Consider the following 23098-nt stretch of genomic DNA (forward strand, 5'->3'; position numbering starts at 1 on the left):
TGACCCTTCTGCCTACTGCAAAATGAACAGGAATCTAGTCACTACCCGTGAGTCTTTGATGAATAGAACTAAGCCAAAGACCTTTTAGTTATTAAAAAAGAAAATACAAAAAAATTATATAACAGAAAATCTCTCTGTGACAGCCCTTTAATTCACTGGGGTTACAAGACGACAGACGGATGAGCTGTGGGACCTGCCCCAGTTGCCCTCGCTTGCTTCCTCCAGTGAATTGGGCAAGAGTCAAGTTAGCAAACGGATTAGGGAGCTGGGAAACAGTCCCCAGCTCCCCAGCCAGGCCAGGCAGTGGCAGGAGGGACCTTTGCTCCAGGTTTCCCTGGGCTGCCTGCTTGCCTTGCCGGAGAGCATCGCTGCACGGGAGCGGCCGAAAGCTGAACCTCGCGGGCAGCCTGCTGAGCTGTGCAAAGGTTACTCGACAATAAATGCAATAAATCCCAAAACAAATACATCTGTTCTGTCACCGAGGTCAGGCAGGCTCAGAGATGTTAAGGTCAGCCTGTGTCAGTCCAGTTTGATAAATGGCTGCGTGCTGTGTACACGCTGTGAGCCCGGAGCTCTGCTCAGCTCCTTGGGATGGAGCCAGCCTGTGCCCTTGGAGGCCAGGGAAGAGCTGCTCCAGGTGGAAGAGCACCCCTGAGCTTTGATCGATGGCTAACGTGAGCAAAAATTGCATTTCTGTTATGCCAGGGGGTAGAAGTAACCCTGTTTGCCCCCGTCAATTCTCCTGGTAGCTGACTATTTAGTTAAGCTTTTGTCTCCCGTACAGAAAGCACAGCACAGACAGCTCCGAGCCCCGCTCTCCTGAATACCACGACTTTTATTAAAGAATGATGACTTCATCCACATCTTGGTTTGGCCAATATTTGAGCTGTACACAAAAAGATTGTGCTTTTCGCTGGTGGTGTCTGAAGTAACCCTTTCTTCTCTTTCGCTTCTGCAGGTTTATGAAATATTGAAAAGAACAACGTGTACCAAAGCAAAATATAGCATGGGTAAGGAACTCTACTTAGCTTTAAGGTCAATATATTTTTCAGGTATTGGAAATAATTGCACATTGTAAATGGCTGTGGAGTTTAGGTTTTCCCCTTGCTCTGTAATTTGATGTATGTGGATGTAATTGTTTTATTTGTAAATTAGATTCAATTTCCACAACTGTTTGACATTTTTTCAAATGTGAATTTCTAGTTTAAACTCTAAATTAAATTGTAAGAGAGCATGTAGCCCCTGCAGATGTGATTTAGGATGGATGGTGACATAAAGCAGCAGATGAGATGTGCTCTGTGTTCTACACCCCCTGAAATGGATGAGGGGGTATTTCTGTAAAATCCAATAACTGGAGTGAAAGTCTGTGGCTTGGCCCATTTCCTTCAAGCAGGAACCCCACAATTTATAGTGGGATTGTTTTCCAGTGACTTCAGTGGAATGGTCTTGACTGATGACTGTCCTGAGGGGAACTGAGATGAAGCCCCTGGAACAGCCAGGGGCCAAGGCTTGCACTGGAACTGGGCACCTGAGCTCTCGGAGCAGGTGCTGCAAGTCAGGGGATGGCAAATTTGTACTACCATGACTAAGACTTTTAGGATTTCAGCCCTAGGGTTTGTGCTCTAAGAATTAACCTCCTAAAAATGATGAATTGCAAATCAGGCCAGCTTAAAGATTTGTTGGCACCTGATCCTGCTCAGCTGTTATATACTTTATTCTATACATGATACACAGATACACATTTGACTGTGGGACCAAAGCTAATAAATAGTTAATGATAAATCCAAACAAATAAGGTAGAAGGGTGAATTCCCAGACAGAGTAAGAAAAGTGCGTGAACATGGAAGAAAACGTTTGGTAACTGTTGAAATCTGTTTTTATGCCTATTTGCCTACAAACAGTTAAATAAAACAATAGGAACTTGAATTACAGGTAGTTCTGTTCAATATTGACCCATCAGCTGCTTAGAAAGACATCAAATAATAGAAGAACAATTACGCCACAAATTATTTCCATGCTTTGACTTTTGTGTTGAAGTAACAACATACAATGCACAATTGTTGACTCTTTATATACACTAAAATTTGGTGTCCAGCCAGTATTAACAGAAGTGCTGTTCTCTGTAGCATGGGAAATCCAAATTATTCTGTGACTTTCAAGACCCATTTCAAGTCTGGTGCTGGATCATTTTCACTGGAAATTGCATCTTTGGACTCTTGAAAGGGGAAGGTCACACATCTCAGTTTGAATTCTTGCCTTGGAGTTGGTTTCTCAGTTGATTTTTTGTTTGTTTTATTTTGTTGGGTTTTTTTTGGTTTTGTTTTTGTTTTGTTTGGGGTTTTTTTTGTTGTTGTTGGGTTTTTGCCTTTTTTTTGGTTTTTGGTTTTTTTTTGTTTTGTTTTGTTTTTTCTTTGTTGTTGTTTTTTTGGGGTTTTTTTGGTCCAGAAAATGGGAAGCCCAATAGGGATTAGCTGAATAGGGAAGACACTAAAGCATGGTAGAGTGTTAGGATTCCTGGATGGTTCTTCTACCTGAGACTGGCAAGGCCACACAATATTGCTAATAAAAATGCCATCAGGCCACCCCAGCATAACTCAATGATCTCCTTTGTGTTCCAGTGCTGGAATGCGGGGTTACAACCCAGCAGAGGTGGCAAACTGATTTAAACAAACACAGCACTGCTGCCCAGCAGGAAAAAAAAGCAGCTGCCCAGGGGAATACTGCAGCCTTTGTTATTTATTAGGAAAATTTTGTGAAAATGTGAATCTTGCTTCACTGTTAAATCCAGATCTGTAGTAAAGGTACTGTGTAGCTCTTCTCACAACCCTAGAAAAATAATTTATCTGCTCACAGGTTGTTTCTGCCAGGAGTGTGGAAACATTTGCAGACAATTCATAGACCTGTATAATCTTAAATAGGGCTTTGAAAATTAATGATACCACAAGATACTGAGCACTCCTGGAGCTCCTACTCCAGCAGGTGATTAGTATCTCAGAAATGTTAATGAACTTGAACAATCCTAATTTCAAGAGCAATCAAAAATGACTCTACAGTGAGCTGGTTCCTGGTTCATAGTCGCTGTTCTTTCAAACCCAGTCCCACACTCTTTTCTTAGCCATGAACTGATGGGCAGCATGGAGCACACTGGAGCACCTCATTTTTCTTTTCTTTTTTTTTTTTTGCCTTTTCAAATCTTCCCCAATGCCAGTGGCCAGATTTATATAAATATATTTTTTTCAGTTGGCATTTATCACGGTTGCCCTGCACAAAGACAAGTGCTTGACTTTGCTCTGACTCAGCACCCAAAATGGGCTCATTCCATCCCCAAATGTATGTTCATGGGCCACATGACACCTCCAGACATGGTGAACAGAATTGGAAGCAGCTCTATTAAAGCCAGAAGCTGCAGGAGGAAAGAACATTGGGGAATTAATGAGCTGCAGCCTTCCAAAAGCCCAGGTCCAGCCACCTTTGGGAATGGTGCAGTGCTCCTCCAAACTTCCCCACCAATTCCTCCCAGTTAAGGCAGGACTCCTCCCAGTCCCTTGTGCCACAGACATTTAATAGATGAAGCACTAATTGCTCTCAGCCTCATGCATGTCACTAATAAACGGCTGTGTAAACAGGGAAAGGAGAGGGAAGAAAGAAGGAAACTGCCCTTTTAAATAAAAGACGAAAATGTGGTAAATATGGTAAGTATTACACCAAGGTCTTCGCAAAGGCTTTCCCTACAATTTCTCTGATCAATCTGAAACCTGAATTCAAAACTTTGTGTGGGTGATGCGTGTGGATGTGGGTTCCCCTATGCCATCAATTCCAGCCATATTCTCCTTGTGATCCAGCCTTCTGCTACGCTCTCAAATCTGCAGGCTTGCCCTTAAATCAATCTGACTTTTCAGAAAATGTAATTTATTTTAATGACTAATTTCAAGTCATTGGCTTCTAATTCTCAATTCTCAAATATATATGACTTCCTCTTGCTCTCTGCAGTTTTCCATTTCATAAAATGACTCATGTATAATAACCTATATGATTAAAAATGAAACTACATGGAAAGGAATGAGATGGCAGCAAAATCATTACCAGATCAAATGGCTGTTATTTTGAGGGAAATCTCCAGGAAGGATGATGAAGTGAGGCTGTCTAACCTTGAAATTATAAATAACTATTATGTCTTTATTTTTCAAGGGATCACCAGCCTGCTTGCCAATGGAGTTTACAGTGCTGCATATCCTCTGCACGACGTAAGTGATCTCGTAATATATTTTACACATCTGCTGTCTGTCACCAAGAAATCCCTCGTGTGTGACGTGTTGGTGGCATCATTCCAAACATGACTGACTTTCTTCTCACTTGTGTCACGACTGCAGTAACTTCTGCAGGTTGTTTCCATCCCTCTGCTGATTTTTAAGGAATTCCCCTCTCGGTTCTACATCCGACGATCATAAATCTGAACATAACATTAAAAGAGTTGTTACTGAGTTTCAGCAAATTCAGTTCTTCTGTTGTTTCCTGACCTTCTGTCCCCAAGATCCCTGGCACCCGTGCCAGGAAACACATTCATTCCCAGGGCACCAAGTAGCTGGTTCCCTTGGCCACATCTCCCTGCGGAGGTGCCAGTAGCTGTGTGTCCATGCCACCAGGAAAAACCGTAAGCGAGGATCTGATGTCACATATTCCATGGGGCTGGATGTGACTGCAGACCTTCCTACTGATGAAATCTGCTTCTGAGCAGCTCAGTGAGATGTCAAGAGTGTGTTCAGCTGCAGTGCTCATCGAGAGGGTCAGTGAGAGCTCAGGAATTCTGGTGGCACTCAAGCCATGCCAGGGACCCCCATCCTGTCAGAGGTGCACATATCTGGGTGCTGGTGTCCTTCTGATTTAAAGGATCAGGGTGCAACTAGAAGTGACAAACTTAGAAGTGACTCTTAGCCTGCAGAAAAGCCTGGCAGTCACGCTCTCACTCCTGAGGTGAGTGTGAGTGTCCAAGAACTGTTGAGCCCAGTGCTGGTTTTCCAGCCTGGGATGTGAGGGTGAAGTGTGCCTTCCTGGTTTCCTGCTCCCCACACTCACACTGGTTTTACATGGGACTGTGAGAGCTTTATCTTGGAGCACCCAAGAGAAAAGAAGCCTCTTTGTCTGCCTGATGTTTGTCATACATGTCAAGGCTCTCAAACTACATCAGTGCTGTGTAGAAATCGAGAAAGAAAGATTAAATAAACTTCTCTTCCTGTTCCTGCCTTACATCTTCAGACAGCTGCTGATAGTCTTGCATAGAAGTTATTTATTGTCTTAGTTTACTCAAAAAATAGCTCCAAATTATAACCTCAAATCTAATCAGCCCTGAGTGTTTGGAGAGTCTGGAGACGGAGCAGCTCTCTCAGCTGGTTTCTTCTCTTTCCAGCAGACTGAGCTGAACCCCAAATACCATGGCAGTACCGCATCCTTTCCCTTGACATTTTTAGGCCACCTTTATCACTTATTCATTCCTTCCCCCCCCCACCATGACAGACACTATTGCTCTTTCCTAATGTGCCCGACAACAGAAGACAAAGTGTGCCGTGACAAATGGGCTCCTAAAATACAACATTATTTTACAGATTGCTTTTTCTGGTTTTGATGCATTAAGTGAGTGGGAGACGTGGGTATGCAGGATGCAGAGTGGCTCTTGGCACAACCTGCTGGATGACGCAGATTTTCTCTCTCTTTAAAGGGTGACTATGAAGGTGAAAACGTGGAGCCCAATGACAGAAAAGTAAGTTGATGCACGGGGGGGAGTTTAACATACTCACAACAATCCCAGCCTGAAGTCACCTGTTGGAATCTTGAGGTTTTTGCCCACAGAAAATGCTGCAAAAAGGCACTAGATACCAAGTTTAAGAAAAAAAGTGCTTCCCATCATTTAAATTTGTCCAAATGTGGAATTTAGTGTGGCTATGTATTAAGCACCCAGCTCAGTAATGATATTTCATGCCACATTGGTAAGAATATTGACATATAACTCCTCCTAAAGTTCAGATTATGTCATTTCAGGCCAGCTCTGGTGAGAGTATGCTCAGTCATATTCTGGTATCTGTATTGGGCATAAATCTTGCTTCATTCCATGGCATGAGGATCAGAATTGGAGAAGTGGGACGCAGAGGCACTTTATGCACATAAACATAAAAATGATTGGGAAAGATAAATATTGAATATTTTTCAGGAATAAGAGGTCCTCAACAGTGTTTTAATGTGTATTCTGCAGGTAGAAGCTGCCCTGTGGATATATGCTGAGGCATTGCATCATTTTTGCTGAAGTTAATGCTTTAAATTGTGGTTTTATTGTCTGTATAGTGAAAGACATTTCTTCACTGTGCTAAAACAAGTAGGAATTATCCCTAGGAAGTCCTTTTCCTAAGGAAGTAGGAAGTAGTACTTTATAGTAAGGAAGTATGAGAGAAAATCCAAATTTTCCACCCTTTGTGAAAATGCCGATTTCTTAAAATCAAAGCTCAGTGACTGCATCCTCCCCACATGACACTTCCGAAAAGAAGGGTGGCTTTTTTCTGTGCACCAGACAAAAACTGAAGTGGAGACGTGACAACCACTTCTCTCAGGGGGAGCAACTACATTTGGGTGCTGTATATACTGGGCTTTCAGACCTGAAACTTTGCCTTCCCTGTTTGTTTCCTTTTTTTTTTTGTTGTTCTCCTAGGAAGTGCTCTGAATATTCAGGTCATGGAAAAATCAGATTCAAAGACCTTCAGGCTTTATATATAAAAATAGGTTCCCAAAATTGACAGTGTGCTGGTCCTTCAGGTGCAAATGGCTCATCAAAAGCCAGTGAATGTTATTTCCCTCCCTCTATTGATTTGTGTTAAAAATACCACACATCTGTCTTTTCATTATTAAGCAGCACATCGCTCAACTAAAAATAGGATGAAGGTCCATGTTTTCTGAAAGTGTCCAGATTATCTTCTTCATTACTAACATATCAAACCTCACAACTTCACTAATTTCACAAGTTCATTGTGCGTTTGGAAGTGTTTACCTTGGCTTTTGACTTTCAGTTCCATCAAATAATCTTTTGGTGTGTTTTGGCATGTCTCTTCTGGTTTCTTGAAGCTTTCTTTAATCTTATCCAGTACTAGGCCAGGCCCGTGCCTTTTTTAACAAGAAAATTAAAGATTTGAGGCCTAAAAATGAAGTAAATATTTAGGTCTAATGTGATGATCTCCTTTAATCGTGTCTTTGAAGCTGTGCTTTGAATATCAGGCTGATAAATGTCAGGGTAAATGAGATAATACATTTGTACTTTAGGCACAAATGTGGTTTCGAGTTGCACAAAACTAAAACATGGCACTGATGCAAAATCTCCTCAGCTTAGTGTTTTCCTGACATGCCTGACCAATTTAGATCACAGAAAAGGAATCTAATTTCCAACATAAACTTAGTTTTAAAGATTAAATTTTAAAATATATATATATAAAACAAGGGGCTTTGCTAGTGCTGCACGTGAATGTCGAGGTGTCCCAAATCATTGATTTCCACACATAAGCAGTTGGCTTTAAACCTTTGGAAAATGTGGTTGAAAGAAACCTAAAGCAGAATAAAAATAAAATTTGCGAGAATGTTGCTCTTTAATAAAGGCCTGCTGTTAAGTTTCAGCCCCTGCCCTTATTGTTGTAAGGAAATTAATAATGATTAATGATTTTGGGTTGCAGAGGGGAAAACCCACATCCCACTTACATTTTTGACGTCATATTTCTGTAAAAGCTGAGAAGTTGCTTTGTTGTTTCTTAGTTTGTTTTTTTTTTTAATGAGTCAAGCCATTTGTATAAGTACAGCAGTTCAGCTTGGAAATTCTCTGTTAATGGTTTGGCAGGAGAATTCCAAAACTGCTGGAGGAACATTGTTGCTGTGAGACCTCTCTGTGGTCAAGTGTGAGGAATGGGCATGGGGAGTGGCCAGGCTCTGGTCTGCCCTTTTATTTTTTTTTTTTTTCCCTGCATTTCACTGGAGACATGTAGGAGTTTGACATCTGTCAAGTTTCCCATGATAAAATAGCCTGAAGTTTAGGGAATAACATCCTGTTTGGTCTAGGAACAAGATTAATCCTGTTGCCCTCCCTGTACTGATACTTTCGGTCTTCGTTCCCCATTGAGTTTAATTTCTTGTTCACTCTGTTGGCTGAATTGAATGAGAGAAAAAAGTCAGGTTTGAGAAGTACTATTTATATATTTTAAAAGATAAAGGATAAGTTGAAGGTCTCAGAGGAACCTATTTTTGTGAGGGATTCAGTAATGGGGATCATTGCTTTCCTTGGCCCACATCCTGACAAAAAGGAAGAGTGGAAATCATTGGCTTCTTGTAGTTTAAATCTGAAAAAAAATTTTCAGTGCAGCCTTTGAGGCACCTCAAGCCCAGCACCTCTTGCTGGATGATGAATTATAGCAAAATGGCCTGGAGTTGTGTCAGGGTTGGTTGAGGTTGGCTGTCAGGAAGAGGTTCTTCCCCCAGAGGATGACTGGGTCTACAGATCACAAAACCAGCATTGCTGTCCCTGTCTCTGCTACAGGTGTCCATCAGTCCAGCTGCTTCAGAGCCTTTTGACGTGCTGGAATTCACCATTCTGTTGGAGCACAGCAACCATCACATTTACTTTTCATATTTAATGCAGGCAGCGTGTGTTGGCACAATTTGGGCTGAAACACCGGCGTGGTGAGAGGGGTCTGTGGGTCCTGCAGGGGCCAAAGGAGAAGCTACTGGTGCTTCAGCTCTCCCCTTTCTCTTGCCTTTCTGTTTTCCAGCTGCTGTGTGAGGAGTGGGCGAGCTACGGAGTGTTTTATAAATACCAGCCCATCGACCTGGTGAGGTGAGAGCTCAGCCCCTGGTGTGGAGTTTCCGTGGGGCAGAGGTGAAACTCTGCAGGGATGCTCATGCCCTGTGCCCCTGGGGGGATGCTGCCCTCAGTGCCACCCCCAGGGGATTCCAGAGAATGGGAAATTCACTGGGAGAAAAGCACTTTTATGTGAGTTTAGAACGTGCTGATGTATCCCACATAGCGTGAAAGCTTGCGGGGGATATATTTTTAATTAATTTTGTTTGCTCATGATAAGACCTGAGACTCTCTGAAGAAAATTAGGTGCCTTTTTAAGAGGATTCACTCACAGAAGATCCAAAGATACCAGTTTGCACAGCAGAAACACAGTGGGGGGAAAAATGCACCAGTGGGACAAATTTGTTTTCAGGGTGCCTCTATCTCTGGATGGACTCCAAGCATCATGAGAAAGAGAGTCCTCTGAGATGAAAAAAATTCCCACAGGTCATCAGATCTTACTTTCTCCATGCCTAATCCAGATGTGATTCATAATTTTAGCCACGTTATATTTTAAGAAATAGGAAACATTTCTCTCTCTCTCATTTCTTCCTCTTTTTCCCTAAATGTATTTCAGAAAATACTTTGGAGAGAAGATCGGGCTATATTTTGCCTGGCTGGGAGTTTATACACAAATGCTCATTCCAGCTTCAATTGTAGGGATTATTGTTTTCCTGTATGGCTGTGCAACTGTGGATGAGAATATACCCAGGTAAAATGGATGAATAAATAGATTCTGTTGTTGGAGGGCACTTCAAGCTCAAAGTTGAAATGTTTTGTCAGTAATATCTAGGCTGAGCACAGCTGAAACTGGGGTTTCTTGCTCCTGCATCTCGTCCCGTGCCACCCACATCCCAACACCCCAATCCCCATTCCCATCTCTGCCACTGGCTGTTGCAGCAGGATGGTGTGCTCCTAAAACTCTGCATCCTCACACTTCATCTTTTGGAAGCTTAAAATTAATCCACCTCCACAGCCCCCCCATCTCAGCTTCCAGTAAGACACAGAGCTCTCCCAAGGGCACAAAACAGCCCATTTCTATCTCATTAGCATTCACTGTTAATATTACTTGGGGAGTTGCATTGATGTCCTAAAAATAATTCTTGGCCAGTTGCTCAGGTGGTTGGGATTTTTCCAAACTCAGATCATTATGTTAAAACAAACCAGCAAAATTCTGCTAATGAGGGAGTTTGGTCCCAGCACAGAGTGCTGAGGAGGGCATTGTGTGACAGAGAGAGATGCATCAAGAATATACATCCCTCAAATAAGCAACTGTGATCACATCAACAAAATCTGTATGTCCTCCTACTTTTAATCTTTCAGCAAGTTTTGTACTAAAACATTTTTGAAGCCCTCTGATTTTGCATTATTTGCCCTGCATGCATCATCAGCTGGAGATGCAAATTACATGGTTTGTACAAGCACCAGCCCTGAATAACAAAGTAGATAATGAGTACCAAAAAATAGATTTAAATTTTATTTTGTTCATTAAGATAGCTTTGTAGTGCTTCCAACAGTTGAAGAAAGTCAGAGGGAGTGTCACTGTTGCTATTTCACAGATGGAGCACAGAGGAGATAAATTGGTTGAACTCCAGTCTCTTGATGTTCAGCACTTCCCTTGTACCTTATCTATCGCTGTAGTTTGTATTTCAAAACAAGAGTGGTTTATTTTATTTTATTTTATTTTTTATTTATTTTATTCTGTAAGTTCTTAGAGTAGAAAGCATAGAGCCTTATGGCTTTCTGAATGTTCCCTCTTATTCCCTGGAATGGAAATAGAGCAGGGGAAGGAAGGAGGGAGGGAGACAGCCTTACATGAGGATTTCAGCCCCTGCAGTGGTGTAGGATCATATCCAAAGATCCTACAGAAATAGCTGCTGTCCAGAGGAGATAAGATCACCAGAGCACAAAGCTGGAGCCATCCTGACCATGCTTTTCCCTTCTCTTGTGGCTTTGCTGCAGTATGGAGATGTGTGACCAGAGAAACAACATCACCATGTGTCCCTTGTGTGACAAAACGTGCAGTTACTGGAAGATGAGCTCTGCCTGTGCCACTGCCCGTGCGAGTCATCTGTTTGATAACCCTGCCACTGTCTTCTTCTCAGTCTTCATGGCTCTCTGGGGTAAGAAGATCTATGCCTTGATGCTAAGCTTGTAATTATTGAAAATACAACAGGAAGAAACAGAGGAGATAAAGCAGGCAGTTAATGATATAAAGAACTTCTCCCTTTTTTTCTTCTTCCTTTTTTTTTTTTTTTTTCTTTCCCATGAAACTGTCACACTCGAATTTATATTCTGGACTGGAGGCTAAAATTCAAAAAGTTGCTCAAGCTGAATAGCAAATAAAATCGTTAAGCATCTGTCATAAAACTGCTGCGTGGTATGTCAAAATTTCATTAACGGGATTGAACAGCTTGCCAAAAAAAAAAAAAAAAAATCTCTCTGCAGAGCCAGCTTCCACTTTAGAACATTACAGAAGAAATGTATTAATGTAGTCTGGGGTTGAGGGGAGGGCTCTGGGGGAAGTGTAATGGCCTTTAGTGTCTTCAGGACAAACCAACATTGATTCCTGAGTGTGCTCCGAGATGCAATTAGGTTTATCAGCAGGCAGACATCATGCAAGGAGTCTGGGAAGAGGGAACAGTGGTGGAGAGGGATTTTTCCTGCTCTTGATGCTGCCCTCATGCTTTGAGCCCTTTCTGGGCATGTCTCTAGCACTTGGGTCAAAATATGAACCCTCTCATGAAATCTTTGTGAGGATGTCTTCAGGAATGGTTATGGAGGGCTTCTTCCATCTCAACTGGGGGAGGGATGGGGAGCCCTCTTGCTCCAGGAATGGGCTCTGGGGGAGAAGATCTTTGATGGCCACATGTTCCCAGCAGCAGTGAGAGCAGCACAAGCCTTCCTGCACACCTCGTTCTCAAGTGACAGATCTGTTCTGGATTATATTTCATCCTAATAATACACCCTGAGTTTTTAGCTCTTCCAGTACATAGGGAACTGTTTGTACATTACCATTCCTCTGAACTGATTTAAGTAATATTTAACATAGTAATTCTAACTTTTGGCCAGGGTCTGTGCTTGGGATAACATTGTTTTCAATGCAGCACTGAGAGCTTATTATCAAGTACCACAAGGAAAGTCAAGTGTCAGCTTTGGTTTCCCTCATTCACCATTATTCTGAGCCCACATGGATCTTGGCATGTTATCCTCTTGTCCAAAAAGAAAAAGTTTGCCTCCCTTTCCACAGCAAGCAACTATGGGTCACTTCATCCATTTTTTTTACACCCTTGTGCAAAGGCAGATTGGCAGAAGCCAGGTTCAGGGCCCTGCCCAAAATCTGAGAGGGTTTTAAAGTGGGATGTCAAACTCTTCAGGCTCTTTGGAGTCAACATTAAATTTTATTGTGGTACAATACCATATAAAACAAAATGAAACATATGAAACTTAGTTTCAAAAAGGTCTTTTTCAATTGGAAATCTAAGAACTTTCTCCACATAGTTTTGAGTTAGTGTTGTTAAATTCACGTACAGTTGAAACAGGAAAGTGCAGGTGTTCATGGCAGAGCAGGGATGCAGCTCCCTGGCACCTTCCCCCAGGGCTCCCAAAACAGCCCAGCATTCCAGACACTTCATCTCCTTTTGCCCTGCTGTAAATCAGTGCCACAGGAAGATTTCCAGCAGCATCTTGTTCGGAGAGGAGAGGAGAGGAGAGGAGAGGAGAGGAGAGGAGAGGAGAGGAGAGGAGAGGAGAGGAGAGGAGAGGAGAGGAGAGGAGAGGAGAGGAGAGGAGAGGAGAGGAGAGGAGAGGAGAGGAGAGGAGAGGCAATTCCTTGAGGAATTAAGGACCTTGAGACAGGGACTCTCTCAAGACACAGCTCTGGCCACCCTGTTCACAGGAAGCCTGTGGCTTGTGAAGGGGCTCAGCTGTGGCTTTTCCACATGAGTTTCGCTTGGAAAGCGAATGGATGTCATGGCCCCAGCCTGGCTCCAGCCAAGAGGGTGTCCTTTCCTCTCTGTTCAACTTTGTTACCCTCTCCCTGCCTCTGTTTTTTCTGGATACGAACATTTCTGAGCACATCTGTTAATACTCACTGTGGGAAGCTCCCCTGGGAACACCATTTCTTGGTAGACTTGCCTCTTTCATAATCACTTATTTATTATACAACACTGGTGTATTCCCAGCATCTAAATATGTCCTCTGAGAACTGCTCAGTCTCAGGGGCAGATAGACTGATACGGACTGGGATCATTCATGGGGACTCAAGAATGGCTTTAACAAGGGGTTTTTTTCTCTGAGTCTTCTCCGTCAAAAAGAAAATGGCTGGGTTTTTAATGATTAAAACTCTTAAAGGCTTCCTCTTTCACACATGCCCACATGCAGCTTTCACAAGAGTGCTTGGATTTGGATATGATTAGAGCCAACCACACTATTGTGACCACTAGGTGGATGCAATAATAATGATATAAAAATGTTTTATCTTGATATCTTTGAGGGAATAACTCTGCTATCAGTACAAGTGAAATTATTCTTATTTTGTACAGACAAGATTCAGGTTTTTTGGACTCACAGATGAAACAATATGCAGTTGAAGATCAACAGTATCATTAGTCAGGCGTACAAGTATTTAAATAAGTTTGGCTGGTTTTCTTACACCCCTTAAAAATTGCAGGCATCTTCCTACATGACACAAATGCCCTTTTTTCCAGCTCACCTGGATAAAACGTTTAGCTCCTGGCAGATAAATGTTTCCCAGCCAGACCTGACTGCTGAATAAAAGAAAACAGAAATGAAGTGATGTGGTAACCTGTGTTATGTGCTAAACTGTTGTTTCAGCTGCCACCTTTATGGAGCACTGGAAGAGAAAACAGATGCGCCTCAACTACAGGTGGGACCTGACTGGGTTTGAAGAGGAGGAGGTTTGTCCCTTCAGTTCTGACTCTTTGCCTTCCACCCTGCTGTTGCCCTGACCTTACAGACTCTGCCTCATGTTCCTGGGAGGGTTCCATCCTATAGGAGGAAGGAAAATCCCTATACATGAACCATTTGAGGTTTTTGTAGCAAGGGAATGACTAGTCTGGTCCTGTTGCCATGGGGATGTAATTGTATAGCCACAAAATGTGATTTTTTTTTTTCTTTTTTTCTTTTTTTTTTTTGAAGCGTGTAGTGGGGTCACACCTAGCAGTGTAGGCATGGAATATACAGCTCAGTCCTTCTGCTGGGCTGAAGTCAGGGTGCCAAGAGCCAAGGAGCTCATTCATCACACACTGCTGTAAATCAGAAATGAGTGCATTGAAGCTGATAAAGTTACAGCGCTGTAAAAAAAGCACTGAAAAAATTCCTATTAACTTTAATGATGCAAGATCAAGCCCTGACTTGGAAAATACCTCAGAAAGCATTGCCAGACATGTGGGCTTGAGGCATGGGGAGGGACACGGTGTGGAGGTGGTGGAGTTTTTTGCAGTGGCTAAAAAGAAAGCAAAATCCCTGGCCAGGTTTATACTAAATCTGCTGAAGAGCATAAAGGAGAAAAGGGCCAAATCTGTATGAAGTTTTAAAAGGAAAGGAGAGAAAATCCTCAGTCAGCTGAGAAACTGTTTCCCACCTTTTTGGTTTCGATTTTGCCACTTTACAGAAAATAAAGGAGACACCTTCCCGGGGCAGGGCACAGTCCCAGCCCCCAGCCTTGCCCTGGTGTTTTTATTAAAAGAAGTATGACCTCTCTTGTCATGTCACTAGATGTCCTAAATAGATACACAACAAACTGTGCTGCCGTGGAACACAGAGCTCAGCATCCCTCCCTGGGCTCTGCGCCCTGCAGCTCCCTGAGCCTGGCACAGCCATGGCTCCCCTCGCCCCCAGAGGGGGCTGGAATTATCTCTGGATAATTTTTGCTGGAATTATCTCCCCTTCAGACATTGATCTCCTCCATAATATTTAGGTGCCCTGTGCCAGCAGCCTCTGTGCTGGTCCGTACCTATTTACTGGGGGAGATATAGGGATTTATTTCCTGGACACTATATGCTTCTTTATTTTTGGTAACTTGTTAGCACCCGTGGAAGTGGAGAGGATTAAGTGTATCTTTCCAATGTCTGCTTCATGGCTGAGTTCAGAGCTCTGCACAGCCAAGCCAGCAGCTGCCAATTCCCTGTATTTTATTCTGTGGTTTTAGTGGCCAGTGATAAATAATACAGTTGTGGGTGTAGCACAGAATTTAAGATTCTCCTGTTGCTGATTTGGGGGAACAGTCGGGGTTTCGAGGCAAATACTAAAGCACAAAGTATCTCATTTTCTGGTGGTTTTTTTTGGGATGCCTGGTTCACACAATACTTGCAGTAATGTTAATTAATATAGAATCTTAATAGAATGGTAGTGTCTAACCATTGGCTGTACCTATGTTTGTTTTATGTAACTTTTAATATATAAATACAATATGACCTGCAACAGTTCAGTAATCAAATTTTTGTTTATTTTTTGTTTTTTTGTTGTTTTTTTCTTGTTTTTCGTGGTTTTTTCTGGTTTCCTGAAGGAGGCAGTCAAGGTTTGGAAAACTTTTTTTTTTTTTTAAATCGCTCCTACCTTTTTTATTCCATGTCTACTGATGAATGCCATCTTTTGATCTCCATTTCTCCTTTTTTGAGCATCAGATTTTCTTTGGAACTCCCACTGATTGCTTTGCCTTTACACCTTTCCCCTCTCTACTTGTTCAGACATTTTTCAGCTCCGTTCTCTTTCCCATCCAATGCATAATTTTGAATTCTGACTCTTTTATAAATGCATAATTATCGGGAATTCTGAATCCATGAATTTTCCTCAATCTTTTGGCTGTCTCTTACTTCCAAGTGTTTCCTGCACCTTCTACTGCAGTGCAGATGGAGAATCTGTGGATGCTGTCCAGGACAGATTTAGGGGAACACCCCGAATGACAATTTTATGGGATCCCAAAGCCAAGTATTTTGCATACTTACAGCAGAAAATTAATCCTCTCATGGGCTGAGGACCACTGAAATTAGTTAATGACATTTAACTTGTATTAAAAATAGAGGTAACTTAAATCCAAGCATCATGAGCTATGCTGTCTGCAGGTTGTACTGCATATCTCATATATTAAATTTAATCTACACAGCAGTGCACATTGCTGTCCAAATCATTCTGAAGTTGCTCCTTTAGACACAGGAGTTAACATTTTTTTAATTATAGTCATCTATCAATTGATATGAATGACATACCAAGTGAATTGGAATTCAGTTTGAAAACTCAGAAATTATCAGGAAATCGACCTGCAGAGAGTTAACCTGTAGCTGATAGAGAAAAAAAAAAGTAATGTTGCTTTTTAATTAAATATTACTTCTTTCATAGGATCATCCAAGAGCAGAATATGAAGCGAAAGTTTTAGAAAAATCATTGAGAAAAGAACACAAACATAAAGAGGTATGGTAAAAATATTCATTTGTTTCACTTATGAAAAGGAAGTTTGTTACAGCAGGCAGTGACCCAAGAGTAAGAAATAGGTAAAAAGTAATCAATGCTCACTGTGTTTAAATTCCAGGTGTCTTCATCCATACATGAGATGTTCAGGGTCTGCCAGGCACAAGACTTGATCAAATCTAGAAATGCCTTTACTAATTAGATTGAGGAGTGTGGCTCAGGGAAACTAATTGAGCCTCATCAAAGAGGTGCTGCTCTAATGCTAATAAATCAAGTTTGAGAAAACGGTAATAAATCAAGTTTCAGAGAACTGTAACAAACCATCCTGTTCTGTGCAGTAAAAGTACCTAAAGCCTCTCAGGAGAAGTTCTGTCTTGCTGGACTTTCTCTGCAAATAAAAATATTAATGAAGAGTACTAACTCCCATTTCCATGCTGAATTTCAGCTTTGGCAATAATTTTGTGCCTTTTGAAAACACAGCTTCCCCCTTTATCCAGCTGAACGAGGCAGTGCTCACCTATGCTCTGAACTTGCTCTTTACATCACTGTGAGAAAGGTGCTGCCAGTCACCTCAGGAGCACCTGCCTCTTGTCAAGGGAGGGTGCAATCCCTACAAGCAGCTTCCCTGCCCTTTACTGGAGCTGGAATTCCTTTCCTGTCAGCAGCAGAAAGATTTGGAAAAGCTCCTTTTCTCCCTTGCACACTGATGCCCCCACCCTACCTGAGGTTATTCCCCCTTCACTGCAAGAAGTGAGCCATTTGCATGCTGTGGTTTTAATGAGAGAAGGAAAAACTCCAGCATAAAATCTGGCAGAATTTCCTCTCTTGTGTCTGCTGCCAGTGGCACCACAACGTGGAACTGTTCCCTAAATTGGGATTTTATGACAACCTTATGAAAATACAACTGCAATAACATTTACACTCTTTAGGGGCAGCACATATAGATGAGTGTTAAAGTAAATTTATACAGGAGTACCACTTGGCCCCTCTTAAAAAGTGCTACAGAGCTGCTGGTGGTGTGTTCCCATTAATCTATAGGATGCTGTAAGTGGTTCAGAGCCATAAACTAATCCCTTTTTAAATCCCTTGCAGAAGAGAAACAATTTGGGTTGCTGCATTATGATAGGCTGGGTAAATGATTTTGGATACAGTCTTTATTACTGTATTCTGCTAAAAACCTGTAAATTGCTGTACTTTTGAGTATAATCAGAATTCAGGTCTCAAATGTGAGACTAATCAGACAATTACAGAATGGTGGCTCTCTAATATTGGAGAATGAAAGTTGAGCAATTAAGAAAGGATTTTTATTTTTTTAACCAGACTATTTATAAGTTTTTGGGCTGTGTTCAATTTGGATGTTACTAATTTGGGAAACGTGAGAAAAAGAGGTTTTTGCTGAAGGACTTGGTGGTTATCGCTCCTTGGGATCTAGTGGGGTGAAGTTCAAATTCAATAGTTGTAAGACTTGGAAACCTTCTTAAAGAAAAAAATACCTAAAGCTACACCAAAATTTCTTACAGCTTTTTCAAAAGTGTAATTTAAAAAAAAACTAAAGGAAAAAAAATTGGACATTCTTCGCACCTCATAAAGATGAAAGCAGAGCACAATCCTGTATTAAAAAGGGAATATCCTTTGCAGGATTGCCTTCTCTTTTGTTGCTGTTTTATTTTATTAACTTAAAGCTGAAACACAAAGCCTTAAGCAAACTAACAGAGCATTCACTTGTGCTAAAGTGCTGTGTCAGTAGAGAATATGGAATTAATTAATGGAATTAATTGAGCAGTGCTTTGTAATGCCATATTGCCCGACCCTTTTCTGTTTCCTTTGACTGCCATCAGAAGCACGGATATTTTCCAGAAGAGACAGCAAACAAATGGAGACAAAGAGTTAAGACAGTCATGGCTGGGGTGAAATTGGTTCTTTTTATTCAAACTTATGAAGAAACTCAAATTATGAGTAATTATGGAAGACACAAATCAATTTGTTTTTGGCTGTTGAACCTTTGTTTAATATTCACATTCAGTTCTGGGTTTCTTCCCCTTCCTCCCCCCATTCCTTCAGCACTTTTTGGGACGCTGGTCTATGAGTTGGGAATGGCACTGCATGGCTAATCTCAGATTTCCCATCCTGGTTGTTAAGTTCTGCAGAAGAGCATGCATTGAAAGAGCTCTTGCACTTCCCTGAGTCAACGTGCATGTCATAAAATTAGAATTTGAGCAATATTTTTATGTTCATTACAACGTGTGCATCATCCTCTATGATGTTCTTTTTGCTGTTGATTTTCTGGTGTTTCTAAACAATTCCAGGCATCCAAGTTTGTGAAGGACTCCAGAGGAGCAATGCTCTTCTAAATGAATATTCTGTAGCCAAAATTCAGGCCGTGGCTGATTGACTGGATTGAGGGAATTCAGAGAATATACAGAGTTTTTATATGGAAAATAACAAAATTGTTTGGGTTGGAAGGAACCTTACAGATCACCTCATTCCAGCCCCCTGTCTATAATTCCTATTAGTGTAGTCCACTGTTTACCATGGGAATAGCCAGGTAAAATTAAAAATAACTCATATCAAAGAAATTTAAAGTATAACCACACACGGGTTTCAAGTATAACCATTTCCCTGTCGACTGAGCATTCACCTTGGAGCTATTCTGTAGCCTCAATTAATTTAATACTTAAATCTGTATTTCACTGGAGCCAGTGCTGCAACAGCAGAGCTGCAAATATTAACCGTGGAGAGGGAGAGAAAGGAGGGGGATTTTTCTAGGGAAAGCAAAAGAAAATATTTAACAGCAAGAGAGACCTTACTTCATGGTTTATGACAGCCTATTTGCATGTTTCCTTCAAAAAAGTACACAGAAAAATGTGGTTTATTTATACTCCCAGCACAGGCACTTGACCAGTCTGAACCTGGATACGGAGTAAACAATTTGCCTGTGTGGAATTGTGACTGTAAACACTGTGTCTGCATCTTCCAACTGGTTGTGGTTTTGCCAGCCTTTCCTTCCCCCTGTCTGTTTTCATCACACGTGCAGAATCACACACTCCTCCTTTATTAAATGAACCCTTTTTTTTCCCCCCCAAAAAAAATAAATTTAGACGGATAAAGAGAAGCTGACATGGAAGGACCGTTTTCCAGCCTATTTAACCAATTTTGTTGGCATCATCTTCATGGTAAGCATCACCTGGCAAAAGCTGAAATTTTTGTTACTGAGTCATTGTATGGAAGAGAAGTGATAGGAACTTTATCAAGTGGATGTGGTTCAAAATTGATTTTTTCCCAGCAAAAAAAAATCAAGGATTTTATTGGTTTATGATCTAAAATCTTTTCAAGAGCTTGAATTTCTACTTTGCTGTCTCTTTCCAATAATGAGAAAAGAATACTAAAATAGGGTAGGGGAAAATGAGGGCACAGAAATGGAAATTCCCACAACACTGATGGGATGAATCTTAAAAAGTACAGTGAGCCCTCTCAGAAAGCAATCAGGAAGTAGAGACCAACATCATTTTTATAATCAAACTTTAGGAAAGAAATTACATTGCCAGTTGCAATCATAATTGCAATGATTTTTAATAAATCAGTCAAATTTGGAGCTATACCATCTAACAGAAGAATTGCAAACAGAGCACTTAATTCAAGGGAAAGGTAAAATAATGATGAGAACAGCCTTCTTCCATTTGCTGATAAAGCATCAGCATTTAAAACAAATACTGACGAAAATAATAATAATTCAAGTTATGGAACAGACTGGCAGATATATTTATAAAAAAAAGTTTAAACCCTTTCCAAAGGTAAAATCCCCAGACTTAAGTCAATTGATTTACTTTTCTGGGGTAGGAATTTTGGTTTCTGGTTGGGATTTTTAAAATATTTATACTTTCAGAGAACAGAAATGTAGCAAATCTCATATGCTCAGCTGAAGAATCAATACCTTTTGAGAATCATGTTTTTAAATCATTCCTTTATCTAAGCAATGAAAAATTGAGAGGGATTTTAGTGTGCCAGGAAGTGTGTTGATTTAATCAGATTTAATTTCAGTTTGTGATTATGAGAGCATGGCACTCCTGAGTAAGGGATTTGGAGGCTGGTGTGCAGAGTGAAGCTGAAATACTCCTATTTGTTTCAAATTTGGGCTTTTTTGTTTACCACAGAGGAAATATCATGTGTATATGCTGCTGGGTGTCAGGCCTGAAAGCAAACCCATTAATGCTTTTAACATCAGTATTTATCTAAATTACAATTATTATTTATATTCATTAGCAATATATAGTATTTTAGAATTTATTTATTTATTAGTAATGTGTAGTATTTTTTAATATTAAGCTAAGCATGGAGTTTACATTTAGATGCTTTTAAACAAAAATGCCTTTTGCCGGCGATTGTGGCATCATGGCGTCGTTCTTTTTCATGCGGTTTTCAAGCAGTGAAAGAGGCTCCTTTCCCACAGTTCATCAAAGCCTTAATGCAGTACTCAGTGGTACCCAGAGGCCCCATTTTTAAAGTTATTTAATTCCCAAACAAAATGTTTAAAGGTAAGTCTGTGGTAAGGTTTTGGGCTGTTCTCCCTCACAGGTTGGGCTGACGTTCGCCATAGTGTTCGGAGTGATCATCTACAGGATCTCCACGGCCGCTGCCCTGGCCATCAGCTCCACGCCCTCGGGGCGCTCCAGCGTCCGCGTCACCGTCACCGCCACCGCCGTCATCATCAACCTGGTGGTCATCATCATCCTGGACGAGGTGTACGGCTGCATCGCCAGGTGGCTCACGCAGATCGGTGCGTTGGAACGCCCAGATCACCGGGGCTCGGGAGCAAAGCCAAGGCCAGGCACATTTGTGGCTAAAATTCCACTGTGGAACTATTTTTTTTTCTTAATTGTTTCCAAAAATTGTCAGTAACGAAAGGTCCAGAAATCTTTTCAGGTTAAGTTTTCGCCCATCTACAAATGATTGTCATGAGGGTCAACAAATTATGGTCATGAGGGTCAGGCAGGTGTGGAACAAAACTGGAATTGCTGTTGTAATGTGTCTGACTAGTGGGATCCTCAGCAGACTGACCACTGACCTCAGTGCAGCCGTACTGCTTTCTTATACATGTATGTAGCACTATACGTATATATCCCCTTGTTTAAAAGGTGGCTGATGTTCTCTAAAACCCGCATTTGTAAGATCTTGAAATGTTTCCAGGTAGGACAATTCCTTAACGTTTCTCATCCATGTCCCATTGGTTCCAGAGGTGCCAAAGACCGACAAGAACTTTGAGGAGCGGCTGATTTTCAAGGCTTTCCTGCTGAAATTTGTCAATGCCTACACCCCCATTTTCTACGTGGCTTTCTTCAAAGGCCGGTGAGTGATGAAAGGGCCTTTTGGGTTTCATGTTGGTGGCCTTTTCAGGACTAAACATTAGGTGGTCCTGCTCAGAGGCATGGAGTATGACGTAAATTACTTTAGGAATCAAATATTGAAAGCATAAAATCCATCTGATGTTTTTGACTCTAACCATTGTGCCCTAGATTTGTCGGACGTCCGGGTGACTACGTCTACATTTTCCATTCCTTCCGAATGGAAGAGGTAATTGAATTTCTATCCTGTTTGGGTTCGTGTTGGATGGATGGGGTGGTGGAGATGTTCTGATTGACCTCTCCTCTGTCCACCCCAGTGTGCCCCAGGAGGTTGCCTAATGGAGTTGTGTATCCAGCTCAGTATAATCATGCTGGGCAAGCAGCTGATCCAGAACAATTTGTTTGAGATTGGCATCCCGTAAGTAGCAACTTCTGAGCCTTCTTTTTTATAACTATTGTGCCTGGTAATGTAAAATAACTGAGAAATGAGCACTGAGTGAGCAGAATGGAGTGCTCAGCAAATTGTCCCCCATTTCCCTCAGAAAAATGAAGAAGTTTATACGATACTTGAAATTAAAGCGTCGGCGTTCTCTAGACCATGAAGAGCACATGAAGAAAAAGCAGCGCTATGAAGTGGACTACAACCTGGAGCCCTTTGCTGGACTCACCCCTGAGTACATGGAAATGAGTGAGTGAGGTGGAAAGAAGGCATTTCAAACCGTAATTATTGTGACTAATTGGGATGGAGAGCTGAGCTTTTTGAACTGTACATTCAGCAGACAGTGGATATGAGATAACTAAATTATTAATGTGTGCAGTCTTGGACTGGAGCGTGTTTCAGCCATCCCTGGCTGCTGGAAGGCTGAATTGTGCTCTCTGCTGTTTGCAAGCCCTTACTTTGGAGTGATATTTTAGACATTTTCTTTCAAGCCATGTAACACATCACTGTCAAGTTTCAAATGCAAAGGATGAAGTGGCATCCACTTGAGATTGTGAGGCATATTTTACCATCAGTTGAACCCTTCACTGGAAATAAGTTCGTTCAGATTTTATCATTTCCACACCAGAGTCTTTTATCGGATATCTGAACTAAATCTTCTGAGACCAGTGTGAGTCTGTAGACCTGGTTGTACTTGACAGAGCACACAGAATTTTTTTTTTTCAAGTAATATCTTATGTTGAGTAAGACAAATTAGAATATCTGGTGACCTTGATGTTCAGAGTACTTGAAGCAGATGGGAGTTCAGTGGTACAAATCACAAGGCCATGCTGCCAGTTCCTAAAAATAAGAAAAGATGTGGTTACTGAGATCAGCATTTGGAAGTAACAGGAGAAAGATGGGCACTGGCAGTACCAGGATGAGCACGACATCCATGCAAAAAAGCAAATACGATCCCAGATTATAGGAAGCAAATTATTCCTGGCAGAGGCCGGAATCAGCCATGTCCTTTCCAAAGCTTCCAGTGGGATTGGT

The 23098-nt window shown here is 41.4% G+C and overlaps 1 protein-coding gene across 8 annotated transcripts in view; it reads left to right on the forward strand.

The window, feature by feature from the left end:
* The window catches only part of ANO1 (anoctamin 1), a 39525-nt gene that overhangs the window by 9376 nt on the left and 7051 nt on the right, over positions 1 to 23098 (forward strand). For 2 of the 8 annotated variants that reach the window (XM_062494214.1, XM_062494213.1), the window contains 15 exons: positions 959 to 1010; positions 4189 to 4244; positions 5714 to 5755; positions 8790 to 8854; positions 9435 to 9569; positions 10820 to 10980; positions 13694 to 13776; positions 15387 to 15398; positions 16217 to 16288; positions 19384 to 19458; positions 20858 to 21059; positions 21517 to 21628; positions 21796 to 21853; positions 21942 to 22042; positions 22167 to 22312. In XM_062494214.1, the coding sequence (XP_062350198.1) occupies positions 959 to 1010; positions 4189 to 4244; positions 5714 to 5755; positions 8790 to 8854; positions 9435 to 9569; positions 10820 to 10980; positions 13694 to 13776; positions 15387 to 15398; positions 16217 to 16288; positions 19384 to 19458; positions 20858 to 21059; positions 21517 to 21628; positions 21796 to 21853; positions 21942 to 22042; positions 22167 to 22312 (1372 nt within the window). Of the gene's footprint in view, positions 1 to 958; positions 1011 to 3626; positions 3693 to 4188; positions 4245 to 5713; positions 5756 to 8789; positions 8855 to 9434; positions 9570 to 10819; positions 10981 to 13693; positions 13777 to 15386; positions 15399 to 16216; positions 16289 to 18123; positions 18202 to 19383; positions 19459 to 20857; positions 21060 to 21516; positions 21629 to 21795; positions 21854 to 21941; positions 22043 to 22166; positions 22313 to 23098 lie in introns of all 8 variants that reach the window. The other 6 variants (XM_062494209.1, XM_062494208.1, XM_062494210.1 and 3 more) reach the window with 6 other exon arrangements.

The sequence above is a fragment of the Cinclus cinclus genome, chromosome 6 (assembly GCF_963662255.1).
Source record: "Cinclus cinclus chromosome 6, bCinCin1.1, whole genome shotgun sequence".
Taxonomy (NCBI): domain Eukaryota; kingdom Metazoa; phylum Chordata; class Aves; order Passeriformes; family Cinclidae; genus Cinclus; species Cinclus cinclus.